General features: G+C 41.6%; 1 protein-coding gene and 1 non-coding gene across 8 annotated transcripts in view; both read right to left on the bottom strand.

Annotated features, from left to right (window-relative positions):
• Nucleotides 1-24,413, bottom strand: part of PHF20 (PHD finger protein 20) — a 145,215-nt gene that overhangs the window by 2,857 nt on the left and 117,945 nt on the right. For all 7 annotated transcript variants that reach the window (XM_035705931.2, XM_049100464.1, XM_025469908.3 and 4 more), the window contains 5 exons: nucleotides 23,942-24,120; nucleotides 16,467-16,566; nucleotides 12,883-13,078; nucleotides 6,974-7,379; nucleotides 4,866-5,049 (listed from right to left, as the gene is read on the bottom strand). In XM_035705931.2, coding sequence (XP_035561824.1) covers nucleotides 4,866-5,049; nucleotides 6,974-7,379; nucleotides 12,883-13,078; nucleotides 16,467-16,566; nucleotides 23,942-24,120 — 1,065 coding nt within the window. The remainder of the gene's footprint in view (nucleotides 1-4,865; nucleotides 5,050-6,973; nucleotides 7,380-12,882; nucleotides 13,079-16,466; nucleotides 16,567-23,941; nucleotides 24,121-24,413) is intronic.
• On the bottom strand, nucleotides 8,355-8,461 carry LOC112674315 (U6 spliceosomal RNA). The gene has a single exon (XR_003145368.1). It is a non-coding gene; the product is annotated as a U6 spliceosomal RNA (small nuclear RNA).

Below are 24,413 nucleotides of genomic sequence, written 5' to 3'. Positions count from 1 at the left end.
ACTGAATTCAAATTTTATTCAATTTTAATTCATTAAAGAGCCACATATAGCTAGTGATTACTGTATTAGTGCAGCTCTACAGTCTAGAAGGCTTTTTTTTTTTTTTGAAGTCTAGAAGGCTTTGAGGAACCCACCTTTCTCAACGTTACTCCCCAATTTTTATAAGGTTTTCCCTTGTTTGAAATCAGTGAGCCTGGTGTTTTAGACTCCTATTAAGAAAATCGAGGGATCCCTGGGTGGCGCAGCGGTTTGGCGCCTGCCTTTGGCCCAGGGCGCGATCCTGGAGACCCGGGATCGAATCCCACATCGGGCTCCCGGTGCATGGAGCCTGCTTCTCCCTCTGCCTATGTCTCTGCCTCTCTCTCTCTCTCTCTGTGACTATCATAAATAAATAAAAATTTAAAAAAAATTAAAAAAAAAAAAGAAAATCGAGTATCTAAAGGAACTTGAAAAAGTCTGTGTTTATTACTATAAACTCAGATTTGCTTCATATTCCTACCATCAGTAGCACAGAATATTATGACTTTATTTTCTAAGTATTTAATGTAAGATGTCCAGGTACTAATATCCTTGATTATCTTGGTTCAGTATCTTAAAAAGCTGCCTTGCCTCTGAGAGCAGGGATTTCTCTACAGAAGATGTTTTTTCTTTCCCAAGCTACTCCCTAAAGCTCTGACATTTGGGGAGAGGCCATTTTGGAACCATACATCTTTGGTAAGAGCCGGCCCCTCCGGGGAGGCCTGTGCCCAACCTGGCCTGCCTGTAACCTTTCTAGTTCATAAACCAACCTGTACTGAGCACCTTCTGGACCCTTGAGCTGAAGGTACAGAAAGAGGACCCACCTACTGCCTGTTCCTCAGTTTACAGCCTCACACATAATCCTTTTCCCTTCTTAGATCTAGCCCTCCACCTTTTTTCTCACCTTTCAAAATCCTTTGTTCCCTTAAGTTACTTGTCAGAGAAGCCCTTCCCAACTCTACTAGTCACTGTGTTAAATCAAGGGTGCTATGTGATCACATGCTTTCCTCCTTTGGAGCACTTACCATAGTTTATAAGTACATATAATGGGATAAATTTATTTTATTTTATTTTATTTAAGATTTTATTTATTTATTCATGAGAGAGAAAGAGAAAGAGAGAGAGGGAGAGAGAGGCGCAGAGACACAGGCAGAGGCAGAAGCAGAGGGAGAGGGAGAGGCAGGCTCCATGCCTGGAGCCTGACGTGGGACTCCATCCCAGGACCTGAGGATCACGCCCTGGGCCAAAGGCAGGCACTAAACCACTGAGCCACCCAGGGATCCCCAGATAAATTTAATTAGTACCTATCTCTGCCACAAAATCAAGTTCCATGAGGGCAGAGGTTCACCTTGCTCCCCATTATATACCTAATTCTCAATTGCGCCCGAAACATAGCAGGCACTCAGCAAAGGCAGTGAGAAAGTGTAAGAATGGCCTAGCAAAGTGTCCCACTGACTGCTCAGGCTCCACAGAACTCACCTACCTCCCTCTGATTTCTTGCTGGTACTTAGGGGTTCCAAGGATGAGAAACAACCCCTACACCTCATCCCAACAACTACAAGGACCTGAAAATAAGAAAAATAAGACTGCCTCTCAGACCTGAACCTGAAAGTCATGAGTAAAGGATCAAAGTCATATGAGAGTGACTAGTGACCTGCTGAGCAAGAAAAACTCCACAGTGACCATTTTCAATACATCAGTTATTCTTTAAGGAAAAAAACCAGAAGGAGACAGGGGACTGCTCAGCAAAAGGGCACAAGAATAAATGGAGAAAAAGCCAAATCAATGCCAGAAGAGCCCATCTGGATGAGTGTAGAAAAGAGGCAGTCGGGGTGCCTGGGTGGCTCATTAGGTTAAGTGTCTGCCTTCAGCTCAGGTACTGATCTCAGGGTCCTGGGATCAAGCCCCGTGCATCAGGCTCCCTGCTCAGTGGGGAGTCTGCTTCTCTCTCTCCCTCTGCTACTCCCCATGCTGGTGCTCATTCTCTCTCTCAAATATATGAATGAATGAATGAATGAATGAATGAATGAATGAATGAAAGAAAGAAAGAAAGAAAGAAAGAAAGAAAGAAAGAAAGAAAGAAAAAGAAAGAAAGAAAGAAAAGAAGGAAGGAAAGAAGGGAAGGGAAGAGAAGAGAAAAGAAAAGGCAGCAGTGAGGACTGGCTGGGTGATTTTCAAAACACAGAATGTTAGTCTATCCTTGACAAGATGATCCTACAATTGCTGAGAGGCCTCTCTTAGGCCATTGTAACTGCATAGGCTCTACTTCATATCTGGTTTCAGGCTCACCAAAGACAGCCCCGAATACTGTGGTGATCCAGAAGGCATGCACAAGGAGAAAGCATCAGTGTGCAGACCAGAAGAGTCTAGGCCACTCGGTAGTCTCTGGGCTTGGTTAAAAGGAGTGTTATGAGCCCCTAAGGTGGAAGTGTTCTCTCTAGATCTACAGGACTGAAGATGACCTGGAACTGTGGAAACCAACAGCATCTCCTCTGGATTCCAGCATCCAGGAGGCCAGTCTTCTCTCTGTACCATGGGCTGAACCATCACCCCAAGTTTCTCTTTTAAGGAAGCTCACAGCTTCTCAGGAGTATAATGATTGTAAGCAAGGCAGAAGGTCACAAAGGTAAAGTTCTATTTCATATACACTCTCCCAGACCATCTAGATAGAGGCCAATGCTCACTAAAGTAACATTTTTTCTTAAGATAATGTTTCTAATGCTAAAAGATTCAATATTTTCATGGTCATTAAAAATCTTATCTTTTGCTTTTACAACTGTTTGTACAACTACATAAATTATTAAATTATGTTAATATAAAACAATAACTCTTTTAAAGTATAAATCAGTCAACAGAATAGTTTACTAGCTGTTTCTTAAAAGGAACACTATATCCAAATTCTTATAAAAGCTCAGTTTATCTTAATGGTATTTGGATGAACTAAAGAGTTCACACTTCCTATTATAGTTGGAATAAAATGGGATTCTGATAAATTTTAATTAAGTACAATGGAAAAGTCTGTTTATCTGAAGAAAATCTTTAAGATTTATAATTGATTTTCATATCTCAGAGCCTGGAGTATCAGAACACTAACAGAGTACATGACCTCAGATCAGTAGGACACCTAAAAGGCCCTCAGGAAAGCCAAAGAAGGGAGCTCAGATTTATCCTCCTCACCACACCAGCCATGAGACTGGATGGGAGTGGCAAGTCAGTGAGTAAGTAGGGAACTCTGATGTCTCCCCCAGAGGCATGGTCCTTTGGCAACAACAGAACACTCTCCCTGTTTCCACGGGGCTAAGCCTACTCTCAGGGACACAGAGCCACTCCTACTCCTACTGCCATTCTCTCAAAATCCATAATTTCCAGTCTGGGATTCAATCCTCTTTCAGCTAGAGAATAGCAGGGTTTTCAGATAGTGGCATCAGTTAGCATCCTAAGGAGCCCAAGGAAACCTTTTAGGAGTACAAGAGACAGAAACACCCCTCTTCCAGAAGTGCCCTCAGAATGGACTCTGAATTAGTCTCCCATTCCTTGTTCCTCAGATTTGCCTCAGCGGCAGGACAGAAGCATGGAGGTCCTTCTCTTACTTTCCTCCCACAGGACAACCCTTTCCCAGTCAGGCTAGTCCTCTTATCACCCACTGAGTCACCCCCTCTCCCACAGAAAACCTCAACTCTCCTCAAGGCTCGGCTTCAGACCCAGAAGTTTCAGGAAGCCTTCCTGTTACTGTTTCCCTTGCCATACTTCACCTTTGGCAGGGCCTTGGCCATGCATGTGCTATGGCCACACCTCATGACTCTAGCCTATATAACGTATGGCATCTTTCTGAGTTATTTCATGCAAGTAGTTTGTTGGTTTTTTAATTCATGAGACAGAGACATAGGCAGAGGGAGAAGTAGGCTCCCCGGGGAGCCCGATGTGAGACTCTATCCCTGGACTGGGATCATGCCCTGAGCTGAAGGCAGATGGTCAACCACTGAGTTACCCAGGCATCCTACAAGTAATTTTATATCCTCAATTAGAGTAGTGGTAGCCTGACTATACTCAGACTCCTCAAATGGAATATTTACTTTTCAATTTGGCTCCATTTTAAGAATGAAAACAACAAATAAGAAATAAGTGAACAATCAAGGAATTCTGTCTTCAAAAACCAAGCTGGAGTCGGGATGCCTAGGTGGCTCAGTGGTTGAGCATCTGCCTTTTGCTCAGGGTGTGATCCTGGGGTCCTGGGATCAAGTCCCACATCGGGCTCTCCGCAGGGGGCCTGCTTCTCCCTCTGCCTATGTCTCTGCCTTTCTCTCATGAATAAATAAAATCTTTTAAAAACAAACAAACAAACAAAAAAAAAAAAAAAGAAAAAAAAAAACAAGCTGGCAACTTCCTAGGGATCAAAAAAGACTAAACTTGAGCATGATCATCAGGCCCATCTACTACCTCTAACACCTGGGAGAAATACCCAGGGTTACCCAAATGATTCAGTCAAGTTCTTAAACCTCTACTGATAAAGAAGAGAAGGCTTCAGTTTAGATTTGATGAAAGGCCAAAATAAAAGGTTTCTTCAGATTAATCCTCAAAGACATCCAAAACAATATTAAGTCCAAGCTGAAATTCCCCATGGAACTCCACCGGCAAAGATTTGCTCAGGTTGCACACAGCCTGTAGGCAGAGTCTAGTTACACTTTTGCACTCTGTTTTGCAGAAGGCACTAGGTAAGTTAAGGACTCCTGACATCACACAGACCTTAGGTGCCTGAGGGGGCGGATGTGGGTGGAGGAGGCTGGAAAAAAAAAAAAAAAAGAGGCAAGAATGCAGCATCTGTGGGAGAGCCAGAGATGCAGCCCTACCATCCAGCTCCTTCTCAATGGAGTCCATCCGATGCGTGACTTCGTCCTGAAGGGATTCCACATGGGTCAGCAGGTTAAACTGCCACTGATGCTGGGAGCTCAGCAGCCCCTCTCCGCCTCTGTCCAGCAGCTTCCGAGTAGGGGCTTCCTCGGGTAGGACCTTTTTGGAGACATATTCTCTCACCTAGGAATGGAATGGTATTTAAATTACTGTGTGGAGACTGCTCCCAGCCCATTCTCCAACTAGCCAGTGTTTGCAATCATCTGAAAAACCAGCTGCAGTCTGAATATTCCAAACCTCTATCTATCTCCCTCTCCTGTCTTGGACACCAGGCAGAAGTATGCCTGGGGCAGCAATCACAAACACCTTAGGGCATCAAGAGGCCTCACAACTGCTTCCTAGTGACTGGCCCAATGCTCCAGACCCAAAATAGGCCTCACAGAATGGCTTCTAGAGCCCTGAGATCAGAGTAGAACAGGATGGGTGCAGACAGGAATTAGTATGTTACTTAGCAGGACTCAGACAAACTAGTTTTAAGTCCTAGCTTCTTGTCTTGCTGAATGTGTGAGCCTAGATTAGTTACTTTTCCTCTCTGAGCCTCTGTTCTCTTATGGGAAAGATGCAAGTAGTGAAACCCAATTTTTAGGTTCATGAGAATGAAATATATAAGGTTTATAAAACACCATGCTGGCCTATGGTCAGCTTGCCATGAATGAAAGATATTTTTAATCCTAGCTGCCTTGTTTAGGCCTCGTATTTTCTGACTTTTTATTACGTGGCAGATGTCTTTAGGAAATCTGCCTAGTTTTACGATCACAAATGGTTTCTACCGTTTGTGATCTCAACCTTTCATTCATTCATTCGAAATGAAAAAGTTGAGCTAATATTTATTAGAGCTGACTGTGCAAAGCTCTGTACTGACGGTTTTTCGCAGACACACTGCACAGTAACTAGAGGGATGGGCACTGGCCCCTCCCACAGATAGGTGAAGAGACACATCTAAGGATGCTGACCTGCTCAGCATCACACAGTAAATGGCTAAGCCCAGACATGACACTGGGTCTGTCTCCAAAGACCAACCTCACCAACCATGACCAGCACTGGCAAGGGGACAGGCTGAAAGAGGTACAGTGCCCACCCGTGAGTGGCTTATCATTTAGGATGTCCCACTTGGCAACATGCAGTAACATATCTAATGCTGATGATGCCAGCCACAGGGTAAAATTTAAAAGAAAATTTAAAAGGAAGGATGATGATGGTGGAGAAGCTCTCCACTTACACAAAGCCTCACTGACCAACTGAGGACAGGACAGAAGGGCATAAGTGAACAGTTAAAGATGACAATATTGGCAGGAAAATGACACAAAGAGGCTCTAGAAGAGCATGGTTCGAGTAACAAAAAACTGAGTTTTTCTTGGGCAAGCTGATGAAACCATTAAATATTCTGACGAAATGGACTGTTTTTATGTCAGGGCTACAAAGTTAAAAGCCAAAGTAAAGCTATCATACAATTGTACTGAAAAACTTATGCCTAACAAAACATTTTACTCATTCTTTGCTCATGCTAAGACTTAGCAGCTAGGTGCAATTACAACATAAACGCCATTAAAGAAAAAAAACAATTTTCCTACCTAACTTCCATTTATCAAGTGTCAACACTATCCTTCTCAATTCTTCCCACCTCTCCACCTCCCACCCCTAGTGACTATGTCATTTTGTGGGCATTTCCTGGAACCTGTGATCTCTGGTTTAATTGGGCTCTCCTGACTTTACAACCATTTTAACTGACCAGAAAACACCTATGATAAGCAAATTTAAATACAATTTTACAAAAAGCATCTTTCAGGGCAGCCCGGATGGCTCAGCAGTTTAGCGCTGCCTTCGGCCCAGGGCATAATCCTGAAGACCTGGGATCGAGTCCTGCATCAGGCTCCCTGCATGGAGTCTGCTTCTCCCTCTGCCTATGTCTCTGCCTCTCTTTCTCTCTGTGTCTCTCATGAATAAATAAAATCTTAAAAAAAAAAAAAAGCATCTTCCACAGAACCCTACAAGTGGAGCTCAAGCACTCAAATACTAAATTAAGAACAAGTACAAGTGAGCCACATACCTTTAGGGAGCTAGATTTGGAGTCACTGTCCCCCCTACTCCTGTCTTGGTCTAGAGGCCAGCCCAGACGTGGAGAGAGAGAATCATCACCATTCTCATGGAGGGGGTTGACTGCATCGTCGAGGGCAGAGCCCCGAGTCTCCACCACCAGCTTCTGCTCCACAGCAGGGTAATAGGCACGGGGCTTCTGATAACAATGCTCGCTAGTAATATAGGACTCCTCCATAGACCGGGGTATGGGGAGGGGCAAGGGCTTCTCCACTGCCCCATTCAAAGTTCTATAGCTCAGGACTTCCTCTTTGCTCTTGGCTTCAGTGACGTGGATGTGTTTCGAATGAGATCTCCCCTCCCCTGAGTGCTGTTTCCAAGGCTGACACCACAGCTGCAGATCAGGATGCTCCCTGCTTCTGTTGGGAGGACAAACACAGAAAGGGCTTTGGAGTAACTGCGACCACTGCAGTGGCTTCTCAATTCCCACTCTCCCAATAGGAAGAAGAACTCCCCACTTGGGCCATCTGGCCACAAGCCACCATTTGCTAAGCAAAAGGGAATATAAATTCATGGTCTCTGAGGAGATCACGGGCAGGCAAGCTCCTGCTGTGAACACTCATGGTAAGATTAGACTTGGGAGTCAGAAGACTTGACTGCATTTCAGTTCAGCCACTGATCAGCAGTGCAGCTGTATTAAGTCACTCAGCCAGACTCATTCCCATTCCCTCCTCTGCAAAACTAGGCTAAGTATTTGTCTGCCTTTAGCCAACGACTTTGGTAAAGATTAAGTGCATTAATCCAAATAAAAGTAGTTTGTTAGCAAAGTACTCTTCAAATGTGAGTTACTAAAACTAACCAAATAAGCAGGCATGATAATCCTGGCATGCAATAACTTTCAGTTACATTCAGTAACCTGGATGCCTCAGTTGGTTAAGTCTGACTTTGGCTCAGGTCATGATCTCAGGGTCTTGGGATCGAGTCCAGCACTGGCCTCCCTGCTCAGTGGGGAGTCTGCATATCCCTCTCTGTACCTGCCCCTCTCCCCTGCTCATTCTCATTCTCTCTCTCAAATGAATAAAATCTTTTTAAAAATGCAATGACAATGGGTCAAGGGGGCAGGAATCAAAGTCACCTACATATAAGCCATTAATAAAATATTTTTTAAATTGTTCTAAAATCTTTTACTCTCACCATTCCAAGGAGAAAACTTTGTTACTAAAGAACAAGGATTCTAATCCCTTTTTGAGCCATAGACTCCTTTGAGAATCTGTTGAAAGCTCTGCTTATAAATATGTGCACATTAAACTGTGTTAACACCTTAGTTTCCCAGAATCGTTCACTGTTTGAGTTTTGACCCAATGGAGGATCATTACATTAATCTACTGGCTCGTGATCATTTGTAATGCTCCACGAATTTGTGCATCATCCTTGCACAGGGGCCATGCTGATCTTCTCTGTATTGTTCCAATTTTAGTATCTGTGCTGCTGAAGCGAACACCATAATCAATTGTAGAAAAAGGAAAAAGAGAATAGGAAATATCAGACTGTACCATTCTAAGTAACAGTGACTGAAATTTTAGTTTCAGTTTTATATATGTGAGGAATATAAAACATATTTCTCACTGTGGGATATACATTTTATTCAGTTTAAAAGCTACCCTAGATAAACTTCACCTTTTAACTCTTCTGTACTATCCAAAACTTCCACTATCACCTTTGATCATTAAATTTAAAGAAGGAAAAAAGGAAGGGAGGGAGGGAAGGAAAAAAAAGTGGGCTTCTGGAGTAAGGCCTATCGGTTACCAGAGTTCCTCGCTGGGAGCGCAGTGCCCTCTAGGGGGTGTTTGGAGAGAGACAGGTGCTACTCACATTCGGTTCAGAGACCCTCAGAAATGTGTAGGGACCTTTCTAATGGCCACAATGACTGACGGGTACTACTGGCATTTAGTTCACTGAATCCAAGGATGCCTAACATCCTATGACGCTTGGAACAATCCCATGTGATTGAGATAAAGAAGAATCATCCCATGATACAGTCGATAGCACCTTTCCAGCCTCCAGCTGAAATACACTGAAAGCACAAGCTTACTCACCAGTAACCCCAATATATGGGTACCCCTCCACATACACTTGATTGAAGCTGTCCTGCACAAATGGAATAGGCCATACGTGAAAGCATGGAGTGATCTTACAGAACCTAAAATTCTGCTCTCAAAGGGCTACAAGTGTCCTTTCTTAGCTCGCCCTCTCCACCGATCACCAACAACCCCTCCTATCCACTGGAGAAGGACAGGAAACAACAAAGTCAAGGCAGTAGGTCCCTGGACCACTGCTGGTAGGGTATCACAATCTGTACCAGGAATACAAGATGCCAGACATCCCTCTGAATCAGGGGAAGTGAGAGTCATTGTTAACTTTCAGGTTTACTATAGTCTGAAATCTGTTAACTGGAGCATATAGGCCCCAGTACGGACCTTCTCTTGCATGAAAATCACAAGTCTTTGCTTCCCCCTTCCTAGAATCTTTGCCCTCCTAGGTAATACCTGAAGCCCCAGCTACTTTTCCACACAAAGATAACTTCCTGGCCTTTATGAAGAAGGAATGTACAACCACATATGCTACTTTTTAAATGACAATAGATGCTCTGAGGTTACTACCAGTTATAGTTTGCCTTTGAAAATAAACCTGCCAAGCCACTTAGGAACAGCATTTCTGAGAATGAGGACCCAGAACTTGTGACAACAGAGACTACTTATGTGTACACAGACATAATGGGACCAACTCCCCCACCCCACCAGGATCTTTTCTCCACATATAATGATGAACAAAATCTCCCTATACCTTCATCTGAATTGCTAGGAAAAGTCAGATTTAATTCCACTACAAAGTCAATGCTATAAAGAGGAAGGACCTAAAGGAGAATTCAGAATAGAAAAGGTTCCAGAACATGGGATAGAGCCAGGAGCACTGGTATTTCAGTAAGAAAAAAGAAAACACCATCCGAATGCATCCTCAAATGAAAAGAAATAAAGCAGAGTTTACAATCATGAGCATCACCTGAGGTTTTTCCCGGCCCTTACACAGACCACCTTCTATCAGCTTCAATTTCTGGCATCTCATTAAGAAGAAATCAATTTGGGATAAAGTTTTCTGATTTTATAAAATGTGAGGAAAAGCTTGTCTCTGACATATTTTAAAGATTTATTTGACAGAGAGAGAGTGCTCACAAGTGAAGGGGGTAAGGGCAGAGGAAGAAAGAATCTCAAGGACACTCCCCACTGAGCACAGGGCCTGACATGGGGTTTAATCTCACGACCCCGAGATCATGACCTGAGCCAAAATCAAGAGTCAGACACTTAACGACTGAGCCACTCAGGTGCCCCAAGTTTACCTCTGATACCTTATCCAGGGCTGTCACTTGATTCAGTTCACTTCAACAGCTATTGTCACAGTGACAGCTAACTTCCCCAGCAATTATCTTCCCATTCTCTTATACCCACCTCCTTCCCTACTCCTGGGTTCAAACAGAGCACATGGACAGCCTTCTCTTCAGTTAGGTGTGTTCACGAAGGCTGCCTGCTTTCCCCTGTTTCTCTTTTTCCCCACCTGGGGGCTGGAACAGTTGAGGTACAGTGAGGCTGTTTCAACCACGCAGGTGAGAAGAACCCCAATGGAATGCCAGAGCCATAAGACAGAAGGAACCCAAGTCCCCAAGGCCACAGGTGGAATCCTGGAAAAAAGGCCATCTGCCTAGCCTGGATCCCTTACTACCCATGGACCATTCATTATGTGACAAAGAATATTTCTTTTTTTTTTTAGCCTCTATTTTTTGGGTCTTTGTTACAGTACCTTAGCTTATACCCAAACCAATATATATACCATGTCTGAATTGGTATATATATATACCAATATATATACCTTGCTCAAACACTCCTTGTCCTGCCAGTTCTTGAAGCCACCAGGCCTATATGCACAAGAATGCAAGAGAAAGCAAAACCCCCGTTCCACCATCCCAGGGCTCTGACACTGAGCCTGCTGCTGAGGGGCCTCCAGGACTAACTTACACAAAGGAAATCTTGCTGGAAAATGCATGGAACATTGAGAAGGAAGTTAGAAAGGTGAGGACAAATACTTGATAGGAGCCAAGCCTGGGGTTCTAGACCTGATTCTACCCCTGGTAATCATGGGAGAGCAACTGCCTCATATAAGGCTTCAGATCTCCTATTTGGTAAAATGGGAGTAGGTTACAAAAGCCAAGAGACCCCAGTAAGAGCTACATGTCTTTCTCAGAACTTACATGAACTTGGGTCATCTGACACATAGAATGCAACCATGGAAGGGGAATTTACACTCAATTTCACTCCTCAAACTTCTAGCCACTAAAAGTCAGAAGTCCAGTTCCAGAACACTTAAAATTCTTTGCATAAGCAAGCCATTAAGAGAAAGACTTTTGAGGAACTATTAGGCTGGAGAGCAGGCCTGCCAATATTATCTCTTCCAGCAGCTTTTAATCTTACTTTGTTTACTGTCAAGGGTGTTAAGGATGAACAGATAAACAAAATGCAGCATTACCTGTAACAGATGATTATTTAGCCTTTAAAAAGGGAAATTCAGACACAGGCCATACTACAGATGAATTTTTGAAGATACTATGCTAAGTGAGTTGAAATAATAACAAAGAAGACAGATGCTGTGGGATCCTATTTATATGAGGCATTTAGAGTAGTCAGTTTCATAGAAACACAAAGCAGAATGGTGGTCCCCAGAGGCAGGGAGGAGGCAAAATGGAAAGGAGTTGTTTAACCAATTCAGAGTTGCAGTTCTGCAAGATGAAGAGTTAAGGAGACTGGTTTCAACAAGATAAATGTATTTAACACTACTGAACTATATATTAAAAACATGTAAGACTCTTTATAAAATATAAATTTCATATTATGCATATTTTATTTACCACAATAAAAAAAATTCAGAACTGTACCCAGAACAATACATACTAAACTATAAATGCATACACCGTATTTTCATTATGGTGGTGGTTACTAGGGTGAATACATTTGTCCAAACTCAATGAACCCGTAAAATGAGTAAACTTAATTATATATAAATTCTACCTAAATAAGGTTCTTTTTTTTTTTTTTTTTTTTTAATGTTTATCATGTAACTGACATTTTCCCCCCAAGGGGGTGCAACATTCCTGGAAATACTACAATTATCAGGTCAATGCATGGAGTGGCTGGAACAAGCTCCTATTACATCTAGTTCCAAAATCCATTTAATATATTGTCCTCAGGGCAGCCTGGGTGACTCAGAGGTTTAGCGCTTTGCTGTCAGCCCAGGGCATGATCCTGGAGACCAGGGATCGAGTCCCACGTTGGGCTCTCTGCATGGAGCCTGCTTCTCCCTCTGTCTGTGTCTCTGCTTCTCCCTCTCTCTGCGTCTCTCATGAATAAATGAATAAAATCTTTAAAAAATAATAATAATAATATATTGTCCTCAGACAGAGGATGTATCAGATATAAAACTGCTAAGAACAGGGATGCCTGGGTGGCTCAGCGGTTAAGCACCTGCCTTCAGCTCAGGGCATGATCCTGGAGTCTCAGGATGGAGTCCCACATCAGGCTCCCTGCATGGAAACTGCTTCTCCCTCTGCCTATGTCTCTGCCTCTCTCTTTCTGTGTGTTTCTCATGAATAAATAAAATCTTTAAAAAATAAAAAAATAAACCGCTAAGAACAGACACTACACTTGATCTTCGCCAAAAGCGTGAGACATAGCTGAAAATTTTTTAGTAAAAGTCTCAAACTCATTGGTCTTATTACTGATTTTGTGGCTTTCCAATCTCAAATTTATCTTGCGCCCCCTCCCCCACCAGACCATGTCAAATCAGACTCATCCCCAAAGCTGGAGGTGCCACACTTACTGCAAGATGCTCATCTTGAGCTGGAGGCCATGCAGAACCTCGATCACTCTCTGCACATCTCCGAGAAGCTGGTGGGTGGCCACAATCTTCTTGGCATTCTGGTGGGAGTAATTCTCTTCCAAAAATGCCAGGCCATGCATATGTCCCCTGCTCAACCACTCCTTGTCATACCAGTACTTGAAGCCAGGTCTTTGACCTAAAGCAGTGACAATCAGAGAGTTAATACTTGGTCTGAAGGAAACACAGACCATTGCATCACTGCACAATTATCACATAAATTACTGGAAGGATGGACCAGTATGTTCATTTTATTTATTCATCCAATAAACATGTACTTGGCACCTACTATATTCTGGGCTCTCTACCAGGGGTTGGAATAAGGCAGTAAGACCTATATTTTCTGACATCTTAGAACGGGCCAGAGGTGAAGTGGGAACCTGGGTATCTCCTTAAATTTAAATCACATCGTCGTACCCTCCTATTTAAAACCTTCAATGACCTCCTACTGAATACAGAAAAAAAAAAAAAAAAAAGAAAAAAGAAAAGAAAAGAAAAAAAGCCAAGGCCCTAACACTAGCCTAATGAGGCTGACAAGACCCAGCTCCTTCCTGCCCTCCTTGCTTTATCCTTACAGTGGCCTCCTTTCAGTTTCTGGAAAACATCCAAGTTTTTGGTCTTATGATCTCTGCTCTAGATCCCCTCTGGAGCATTATTTTCGAAGGTCTCTGAAGGACTGGCATCTTTTCACTCCCCTCAGACAGGCCTTACGTTACCTTCCAAAGTAAGAAAGCCTCTTCAATGCTTTTAACTGGTTCCCAGATAAGTTCCCAGATACTGGTTGCTTACCGTATTTCCCCTTACCCCTACCCCCTGTCAAAGAGCAGTCATGCCCAGCTAACATCTTGCTTATTTGACTTATTTTGACATCTGTTTCTGGCCCAAACCCCACTTAGAGCAAAAATAATAGGAACCATCTTGTTCATGGTTGTATCCCCAGCATTTGGCAGAAGAATCTTGAATGGATTTATCAAGTGTAAAGAAGCTCCAAGTCCCCCTTCCAACTGTTACCTCCCACCTTACTAAATATAAAAAATAGGCGCCCTCCCTTCTCTGCACCTTCATTTCCCATCTATTGCAGTAACAGATGAATTGGATGGTTTCCGTGGTCTTGTTTATTACAAGGATCCTCAGGAAGAACTGTAACTACACAGGACTCAGCGATGTTTCCTGCTCCAAAAGCCTAGGGAACAACTTTCAACCAGACAAGCGTTTACCTCTCCATATCTATAAAAACCCTGAAATAACCATACAATCCCTACTAAGGTCTTTGGGCTCTTTCTGGCTTTACTAAAACACATGGTAGGGATGTCATCAATTCTGTTAAAAACATCTTTAAGTAACCTTTTTTTTTTTTTTTAAGATTTATTTATTTATTTATTTATGATTAGAGAGAAAGAGGCAGAGACACAGGAGGAGGGAGAAGCAGGCTCCATGCTGGGAGCCTGACGTGGGACTCGATACTGGGACTCCAGGATTGTGCCCTGGGCCAAAGGCAGGTGCTAAACTGTTGAGCCACCCAGGGATCCCCTCTTTAAGTAACCTTTAAAGAATAATCTGGGGGTGCCTGGGTGGCTCAGATGGTTAAGCATCTGTCTTCAGCTCAGATCATGATCTTCAGGTCCTGAGATCAAGGCCTACATGGGGCTCCCTGCTCAGCAGGGAGTCTGCTTCTCCTCCCTCTCTCTCACCCCCTGCTTGGGCTCTGTCTCTCCCTCTCTCTCAAATGAATAAATTTTAAAATCTTAAAAAAAAAAAAAAAAAAAAGAAATCTGTTAGGTCAAAATTCTGGTCTAAGACACTGCAGAGTCAAACATAGACTATAAAATATAAACATAAATGTAAAAGACACAGAGTACTCAATTCAAGGAGGAGTCTATTTATAGCATTGGCAATTAGAGTTGTAAAAGTTCAGCAAGTGCAGAGGAGTTGATGAAGATGGTGTGTAGGGTTTGTAAAAAGGGAAAAGTAAAGGGAGGGAAGGAGTGAGAGATAATAAAGTAGGCAAAAGAGATTTTTAAACAGTGCTAAGGAGCCCTAGGGACTATGTGTGGCATTTCAGAGGCAGCTGCTGCATGAGTGGCCTAAGCAACAGGATTTAGAACAGTACCACCTATTTGCTAAAACTAAAGTCAAAGACCATGGCTCTTGTCTCCTATCTGGCACTAAGTTGCTGACTGATCTTAGCCTCATGTCCCTTCTGGGCCTATACTTGCCCACCTATCAAATGTCAGGGCTGAACTAAGTGGTCTCTGAGATCCTGCCCATCAATAATATTCTATGATTCATAAACTAATCTTCTGGCCATATTCTTTCCTTAGAATAAAGGGACAAATGAGCAGATTCCTCTCCATCTGTGGACTAATCTAGCACAAGGAGATACAGTGTCACAACAGAAGTCATCAGGTCCCAAGGGGACACACTTGCTAGAACACAAACTACAGTGACTAGCCCCTCTCTTCACAACCAGCAAAATCAAGATTTGACACCACAAATCAGTTCTAATTCCAATTTGGTTAATGAGAATGGGAAAGTCATTCATGTCCTTGGGCATCAATTTTTTCCTCATAAGCAAAAAAGGGACTAGGAGTCCCTGCCAGGCCCACTTCATAAGACAAAAAGGATCAACAGAAGTAGAGGCACTTAAGCATTGTCTAGCCTTGCCTCACCTGAGATCATGGGACTGGAGCCAAAAGGAGAAATCTTACAGGTGGTGAAGGGAAAAGATGTCACCACCCCACTGACGGCAAGACAAGAACCACAGATATGTAAGACTTCTGGAAAGGGGAACCCAAAAGCCACAGGCCAGCCATGCAGCTATGGAACAATGAAACTAACTGATCTTGTTACAGAATTAATTAGCTGGTTTGGAGAGCAGTTAAGCCCTATCAACTACACCTTTCCCCTTCCCCTCAATGGTGTCTCTCCTCCATGTGGCAATGATGCAATGGAAGGCAGGTGCCACCAGAGGGAGCAGAGGCAGGTTCCTAACCCTCCAACAGCCCCAAAAAGCCAAAGACCACCCACATCTTCAAGAACCTTCAATAAAAGCAAAAGGTGCTTACTCCAGCAGTACATACTGTAAAACTAGCCCAATACAGAGAAGACTGGCATGGCCCCTAAACACACAAACCTGTAAAGCATTCCACAGTTTATAGTTTCAGTCATGACATGCAAGATGAAAAAGTTCTAGAGATCTGCTGTATAACATTGTGCTAATAGTTTATAAACAATACTGTACTGTACACTTAAAAATTTGATAAGAGGGTAGATCATATATTATACAATTTTTACAATAAAAAAATAATTATAGCTCAAGGCTAGGCTTTCCACAAGCTTCACACATGCTCTCTCACTGCAAAGTTCAGGATAGCAGGCTACCAGGTAGGCTAGCAACAGGGGCAAGAAGGAGTCAGTCTAGCCATGTCAGAGAAGTAACTCTCAGACCAGAGACAGTGAGGCTGCTGGATGGTTGGCTGTGGAAAAGGTTACATATTGTTAAAATCCCTGACTCCAGAAATCTCTACCTGGAGGGTCTTGGCAAACATAACAGGTGTATTTCTCAGGCACATTTTCTTCCAGTAATCCCATGCAGACCCCATGCTGCCAGCACTGGCACTCTTCACACTGTTAGAATTAAAGAAGCAATAAAAATTAAACTCAAGAAGGTATCCTCCATCCAAAAACAACCCCCACTGTGGTGGGAGGGGCAGTGGGAGGGAGAAGGAAAGGGGAGGGAGAATGCTCCCAAATGACCTACTCAGGACCTGAGCTGCAACCCCTCATCTACAACTGTGCCAGCCTCAATGGCACCCACTAGCCACCTGTGGCTCTTTAAATTTAAATTAACTTAAAATTCAACTCCTTAGTCCTATTAGCCATGTCTTAAGTGCTTAAAAGCCACATGAGGCTACTGGCTACTGTACCGGACAGCACAGATGAAGACCATTTAGATCTATAAAACCATGCTAATCTAAGAAAAATGACTATTTTCACTCCTGTTTCTAGAGGCTTTCACTTTTCTAGTCACTTTATGAGAACAGAGGGAAAAAAATGTTCAAGTCCTTAGAGGAAGACTAACTTGAAAAGACAAAAAACTGAGTCTGAATTCTAGCTCAGATATTCATTAGTTGTGTGACCTTTAACAGGTCACTTCCCCTCCCTGGGTTTCAGTTTTCCCACTTGCAAATGGGGTACTCTTCCTACTGACCGTGGGAACTGTTTGTGAGGAATCATGGGGTTATATAGAAAAACTGCCATCACAGAGCCCAGCACACAGTCTTCATGTATCAGGCACATATTACTACTACGACTGGGCAACCTAATTTACTTTGATACCTCCTGGAAAAAGCACATGCTAACACTTTGAGTTTATTCTCTCTAAATCTTACCAAAGGTCACACAGCTGAAGAGAGGCAACAGTGGATCAGAACACAGGCCTGGCTAGTGGCAAAGCTAGTTCTTTTACTCTGAGGCTCCACTGCCTTAAGTGAGTAAGGGGCTAGAGGGGAAGAGGGGAGAAGGAGAAACAGGAGGGAAAGAGGGAAAGAAAGGAGCAGATAATGAAGGCAGCACTGGGAGTTGTGTGGATGGCCTGAGGATAGTAAACTTGAAGGGTAAGGAAGGGTCTGGAGGGAATGGAAAGGAAAAGCAATGCCAAATGAGATACCAGGACACTTCATGCAATCTTAAACCAGGACCCTAAGCCTTTAACTACCTAACCAAACAGAAAGCTCTGCAAGGTGGACAATGTGTATCCTTCCCAGCACAGCCTTGATGGTAGGCCACCACCCTGGCCACAGGGACTAAAGCTCAGATGGTCCTCAGCTATTGGAGTCAGGCCCCAGCATTAAGAGAGCTTTTGTAGGCAGCTGGGAATCTCTTAGGATGCTAACTGCATCAGAATCAACATAGGCAAAGCTGAAAGTCACACTTCAGCTAAGATTCGATCCAGATTCTTTAATTTACAGATGAAGAAACTAAGGCTCATGGGGAAAGTAAAGGGTGCACAACAATAAAGAGTAGCAAAAAGCAGAATTAAGAATGAAAGTCTGTTTCACTAATGACTTTTGAAATCTCTTGAGAACAGGCATTCACTAAAATTCAAATACATGGAAGTTGAAAACTTCAAATTAACTTTTTCATATGGGTTTGGCTGAAAAACGTTATTTGTTTTTAAAAGCTAAAATTTAGAAATGAACAAGAATAATAGCAGAAAATATAAAATATCCAAGAATAAACCTAAGACTATCTAAGAATAGAATAAGATATCCAAGAATATCTAAGAATAAAACATGCAAGATCTCTGCGAAGAAAATTTTAAAATACTATTTAAAGGACACAAAGACTAGTTGGTAAGGAATATCTTATTCCAGGATAGCAAGAGTCATTGTAAGGAAGTCATTCTAGGTAACAGGTAAATTTATAATAATAAGGTAGTACCAAATTAATAATAAATAAATAACTGCAGAACTGGATAGAAGCTGATCCTAAAATTAATAGCCAGGAAATTTATAAAAAAGAACAAAAGGGGTTATCGCCCTATCAGAGGTAAATAAAGATAAAATAATTAAAATAGAATTGTATAAGCAAATATATAGACAGATGGAGCAACAGAAAAGGAGAATCCAAAAAGTGATCCAAATACATATGGAAATAAAATAAACAAAGGCGACATTTCAGTAATGGGGCATGGTGTTGGGACAACTGGGGAGCCATGGCCCTCACACCTTATACCAGGATAAATTCCAGGTGGATCAAATATTTACATCGCTTTAAGAAGAAGTGAAACTTCAAAAGTACCAGAATCAACCATGGGAAAATTCTGTTACAAATTTTTCTGTAAACTTTTATGAACTTCCAATGAGGAAGCAATTTGTTATTCAAGTTGCAGAAGCCATTAAAGAAAAGTCTGATATAGGGACACCTGGGTGGCTCAGCGGTTGAGTGTCTGCCTTTGGCTCAGGGCATGACCCTAGGGTCCCAAGATCGAGTCCCATATGAGTCCCATCAGACTCCTTGCATGGAGCCTGCGTCTCCTGTCTCTGTCTCTCTCTGTGTCTCTGAGTAAGTAAATAAAATCTTAAAAAAAAAAAAAAGAAATATTTGATAGAGTTGACTCATAAAAACAAATTAAAAATCTGAAAGTCAAAAGACAGATGGCAAAGTGGGTACAAGTAGTTAGTTGTAACTATTCTCACAGCCAATACAAAGCAAGATCTACAAAAGCCTATACAAATGAGTAGGAAAACGACCAACCATCCAACGAAAAATGGATAAAGGACATGAACAGACAGGTCAAAGGAAAATATTTAATTCTTAAATAAAAAGATGCATTTTCAAATCAACCACTAAAAGAATAAATTAATGTAGTTACTTAAATTAATATAAATTAATGTGAAATCATTTAAACTAATAATATGCATACAGATTAATATTTCTAGGTTTGGGGATTAGATATAAACATCAAGTAATTCTTTATATGTTTATGTACTGCCTGAAATGTTTATAACACTTTTATCCTGAAAGTGTTATTCTCATGAAAAACTATTTATAGGGCATAATTTTCATTTATATAAACATGTGTATTCCAAAATATTAACGGTGCTTATCCCTGGGTAAAAATATTCTGGGTAACTGTTTCATTCTTTGTGATTTTCTGCATTTTCCAAATGCTACAAATATGAAATTTAAAAAATTTTTTATTTAAAAATAAATACAGGGATGCGTGGGTGGCTCAGTTAAGCATCTGCCTTCAGCTCAGGTCATGATACCTGGGCCCTGGAATCAAACCCCAAGTAGGGTTCCCTTCTCAGCGGGGCATCTGCTATTCCTTCTCCCTATGTCCTTCCCCTGGCTCATGTGCACTCACGCTCTCTCTCATAAATATCTTTTAAAAAAATTACAAAATGGCTATACCAATAGGCTATTTACTCACCTATTTTTTATTTTTTTAAAATTTATTTTAGAGAAAGAGCATGCACTAGCATGCCAGCAGGGGGAGGGGCAAAAGGAGAGGGAGAGGGAGAGAATCTCAAGCAGACTTCCTGCTGAGTGCAGAGCCTGATGAGGGCCTCGGTTTCAGGATCCTGAGACCATCACCTGAGCTAAAATCAAGAGTCAGACACTCAGGGGACTGAGCTACCCAGGCACTCCTTTTTATCACTTATCAGAAGAGCAAAAATAAAGTTTGATAATACCCTATACTGAAAAGGATGCTCATAAGACTGTTTGTTGGCACAGCCTCCAATAAGGATTTATGTAATAAATTATTACATAATAATAATTATGTCAAATAATACTTGTCAAAATTATACATGCACATAACCTGTGGCCCAGGAATTCTACTTTCAAAACTTGGTCCGACAGGTGTACATAAACAAAATTATTCATTACATTACTGTTAAGGTTAGAAACAATCTAAATGTCATCAACATAAATAAATGATGATCCTTCCATTATGCAACAGCCATAAAAAAGAATGAAGAAGCTTTTTTATGTTTCAAAATGGAATAGGCGGGATCCCTGGGTGGCGCAGCGGTTTGGTGCCTGCCTTTGGCCCAGGGCGCGATCCTGGAGACCCGGGTTCGAATCCCATATCAGGCTCCCGGTGCATGGAGCCTGCTTCTCCCTCTGCCTGTGTCTCTGCCTCTCTCTCTCTCTCTGCAACTATCATAAGTAAATAAATAAAAAAAAAAAAACAAAAAAAAAACAAAAAAAAAAACAAAATGGAATAGGCTTCAACTTCTATATTTTTAAATGAGAAAAGATACTAAAAATACTACATAAAAAGTAATATTTGTGTTTTTTTTTAAAAGATGGTTGCACAGCAATGTGAATGTACTCACATGAATGCCAATTCACCTAATGCTATATACACTTAAAAATGGTAAATTTTGTTATCTTTCCACAAAAAAAAAAAAAGAAAGAAAGAAAGATAAAACAGAAGACAACATATTTGTTATTGCTTGCTTAGCCAGAGTGTTTCCAGAATGCTACACAAGAAGCTGATAAAGGCTGTTTCCAAGGAAGGGGAAGTGGGGGTCAAATTTTTCTCTGTATACCTATGTATAACTTTTAGACTTTAAACTATGTGAACGCATTAGCTAGCAACAAACAAATAATATGAATTTTAAAACAAACAAAGCTTTTAAAATGGACTTCTGGTTAAAACTGTCATACAAGGGACGCCTGGGTAGCTCAAAAGTTGAACATCTGCCTTCGGCTCAGTGCATGATCCCAGAGTACCGGGATCAAGTCTCACATCAGGCTCCCTGCTGGGAGCCTGCTACTCCCTCTGCCTATGTCTCTGCCTTGTCTCTGTCTCTCTCATGAATAAATAAATAAAATCTTTAAAAAAACAAAACAGAGCTGCTATACAACTTTTACTAGGTTTTACACCTAATATATTTTAGTCTAGAGCAAACTACAGCCCAAAGGCTAAATTCAGTTCAAGTCCTATTTTCGTAAGCAAAGTATCATATGAGGACATCCATGTTCATTTATTATGCAATGCCTATGGGTGATTGAGGCAAAGCTGAGTAGCTGCAATAAATAACATATGGCCCTCAAAACCTACAATATTTATCACCTAGCCCTTTTAAGAAAAAGTTTGCCCAAACCTGCCCTAGAGCAGTTACGACAATTTAAATATCAAATGGATTTCCTGATGTTCATTTTTATGTAGTTACCCAGATTTTGCAAATATTCATAATTATTAAGTAGGATTTTAACCTCCCAACGATTTAAATTATTAGCACTGGTAAATAAAAATCAAATAATAATTTACTTGAGTATGTTAATACCAATCAGATAATGAAAATGATCAGAGAAAGTTACTCCTTAATGCATGCACCTTCTAGAAAACAAACTCTAAATGTATTCTAAGGTGGTACAAATTACCAACGTAAGTAAAAAATTTTATTTAAAAAATAATGATTGAATCTTCCTAGATGATGAATGCATTTAAAACTAGATAATGAATATATTTAGAAAGTTTAAATTATATATGTTCCAGTTAGCTCCCTCCAAATGTATGTCTTTTGATAAAGTTATTGAGTGGAAAAAGTACATTGCTCACAATGACAGGGAAAGTCAAAAACTGTCCCTCTATACCACAAAGCCAGCTGGACAGCAAGTGGACAGCAGAGAAAAGTCTTCTAAGGCAAAACTCGAGGCATTCTGAAGTGAGATCATCATCACCACATACAAGACAGGAAGCCACAAGCACTGATGTGAGGTGAACTAGGGGAAGCCACGGCCTGGGAAGCTGGAGATGATCCTGACTCTGCCCTACAACAGCTGGTATGGCCTCAACAGCTCCAACTTAAGTTTCTTCATAGAGCACATAATGACAACAAGTTCTACCTCCTTGAACATCCCATCATCTTTGCTACTTACAGAAAAGTCAAAGGAACAAGTACAGTAGATCAGAACTAGGTCTCTTACACTGATTAGCTGGAATAGCCCTGCGAGGAAGGGCTGTCATTACTCACCCACTAAACATTTCTATGGACAAATGAAGACCAAATCAGGCTTCCAAGGCCCAGAATTTATCAAATGTCCAGAGAGAGGATAAAAACCATCTGCAACATCCTTTTAAAAACCAAACTTAAAAAAAAAATTCTACTTAAACAATAGTTTCCATGTTGTGTAAGAGTTTATAAATTGTAATCTACTGAGCTTCAAGGGTTGTGTAAATGGGTATATTTTAAAAAATAAGATTTTTTAAAAACTAAAACAAAAAAATGTACATTTAGATGTGTCCCAAACTTAAAAGTTAAGACAACACATCCACCAGTACACATAACTCTGTACTACCAGGTTAGCTCAGTATTGTGCTATACTTGGAACAAAGCTTTCCCTCCCATCTCTGATTAAAAGTGATCACACAGCATGCACTTTAGGAAAAAGTCACCCATACAGCCCCATCTCACAAAAAGAGAAAAACTACAGTCACTGAAATGTTTCTTGGCAACTGTCATGCACAACCCTGAATGTATATCAGACTTCATGGGAAAAAGCATGCCATTCACATTTCAAGCTCAAAAGTGAAGACGATCTATTCTGAACCTTCAAAGCTACTGCTTTTAAACTTGTTATACATTTTGTGGTTCTATGAAAAATTTCATTAGGAAAAGGGTTCTGATGTTGAAAAGGTTTGAAAACCACTGACTTAAGGCTTACTAAAGGTCATAAATAATCAGGTACTATTTGAGACCATTTATGTACTCTGAATTCCCAGAGGTTAGCATGAAGGCTACTGAAAAACAAAGAAACGCCAAAGAATCCTATCCAACATAACCATGACTTACTTGAAAAACTCAGGTTCCCTGGATAGTCCAGGCAGCTGCCAAGACACGCAGGGTATTTATGACAGCCTTTGGAGTCAGCCAGCCAGCAACCACCTCCACCAGAACTGTCATTAAGAGCAAGAGAAGGGCCAGAGGCAAGCAGGTGCAGGCCAGTGATGCTGTCCCCAAGGAGACAGGGAGGCCTACACCACAGGCACATCCCAGAGATGAAGATGACAGATACAAATGTTAGGAAATTAAAGAACAAGAAACAAACAAGTTATAAAACTGGCCTCCATTTCTTAAGGCCATATAGAAATTTTACATCGGAGAGAATGTAAGGGACCATAAGAAGATTCAACTACTACTCCAGAGATTCAGATCCCTGCTGTTTAACTCCTCACTGTGTGACCACAGGCAAGGCCCTTCCCATTTGTGGGTCCCAGTTGCCCCAAGCAACTGGAGGTGCCTGGAGCAGGAGGTGTTCAGACTCAGTGATGTTTCAAGTCCTCTCTTAGGCTATTAATAGGCTATTTACGCCAGCCTGTGATTCAGTGGAAGCCAAACTAAAGAGTAAATCTCAATGTGCTGCTGATAATACTGTCTATCGGGCCGGGGATTCTAACATGACTCATTCAAACTGCAGTTCCTCAAAATTCCAAGGACCAGTTTGTGTTTTTCTATGCTTGTCTCCTAGAAGCTCTACCTACCTGAATCATGAAGTCATTTTCCTCCTGAACCTCACAGATGCAGCGGACCACTTCAAAATCATAGCGGTCATCCCCATCGAGCTCCTCGTCTGGGTTGGTGGTCACATCAACATCTTGACTATACTCTTCGTCGCTCCAAAGAAAGCTCTCAGAAGAAGACTCACTCAGATTATCCTCCTCTGAGAGGAAAGGAAAAACAACAGTCACAATTTTAAAGTATAGTTACAAAATTCTCAAAAACCTAGAATGTTAAGAGTGGAAGTGACCTTCTAGCCTCACTCCTCTATGAACTTTCACAGAGCTGGGAAACAGGACCTCCAATCTGTTCCTTGGGCCTGTCATCTAGCAATAACCCAAATGATATATGCTGCCTAGTGATGAACTGAACTTGATTTCCTCATTTTACGGAGAGTGAGGCCCATAGTAAATGGCAACTCAAGGTCACAGAGCTCATTGACAGAGAAGCTGCAAC

Source organism: Canis lupus, chromosome 24 (genome assembly GCF_003254725.2).
Source record: "Canis lupus dingo isolate Sandy chromosome 24, ASM325472v2, whole genome shotgun sequence".
NCBI classification, from domain to species: domain Eukaryota; kingdom Metazoa; phylum Chordata; class Mammalia; order Carnivora; family Canidae; genus Canis; species Canis lupus.
This window is presented reverse-complemented; position numbering and strand designations above follow the sequence as displayed.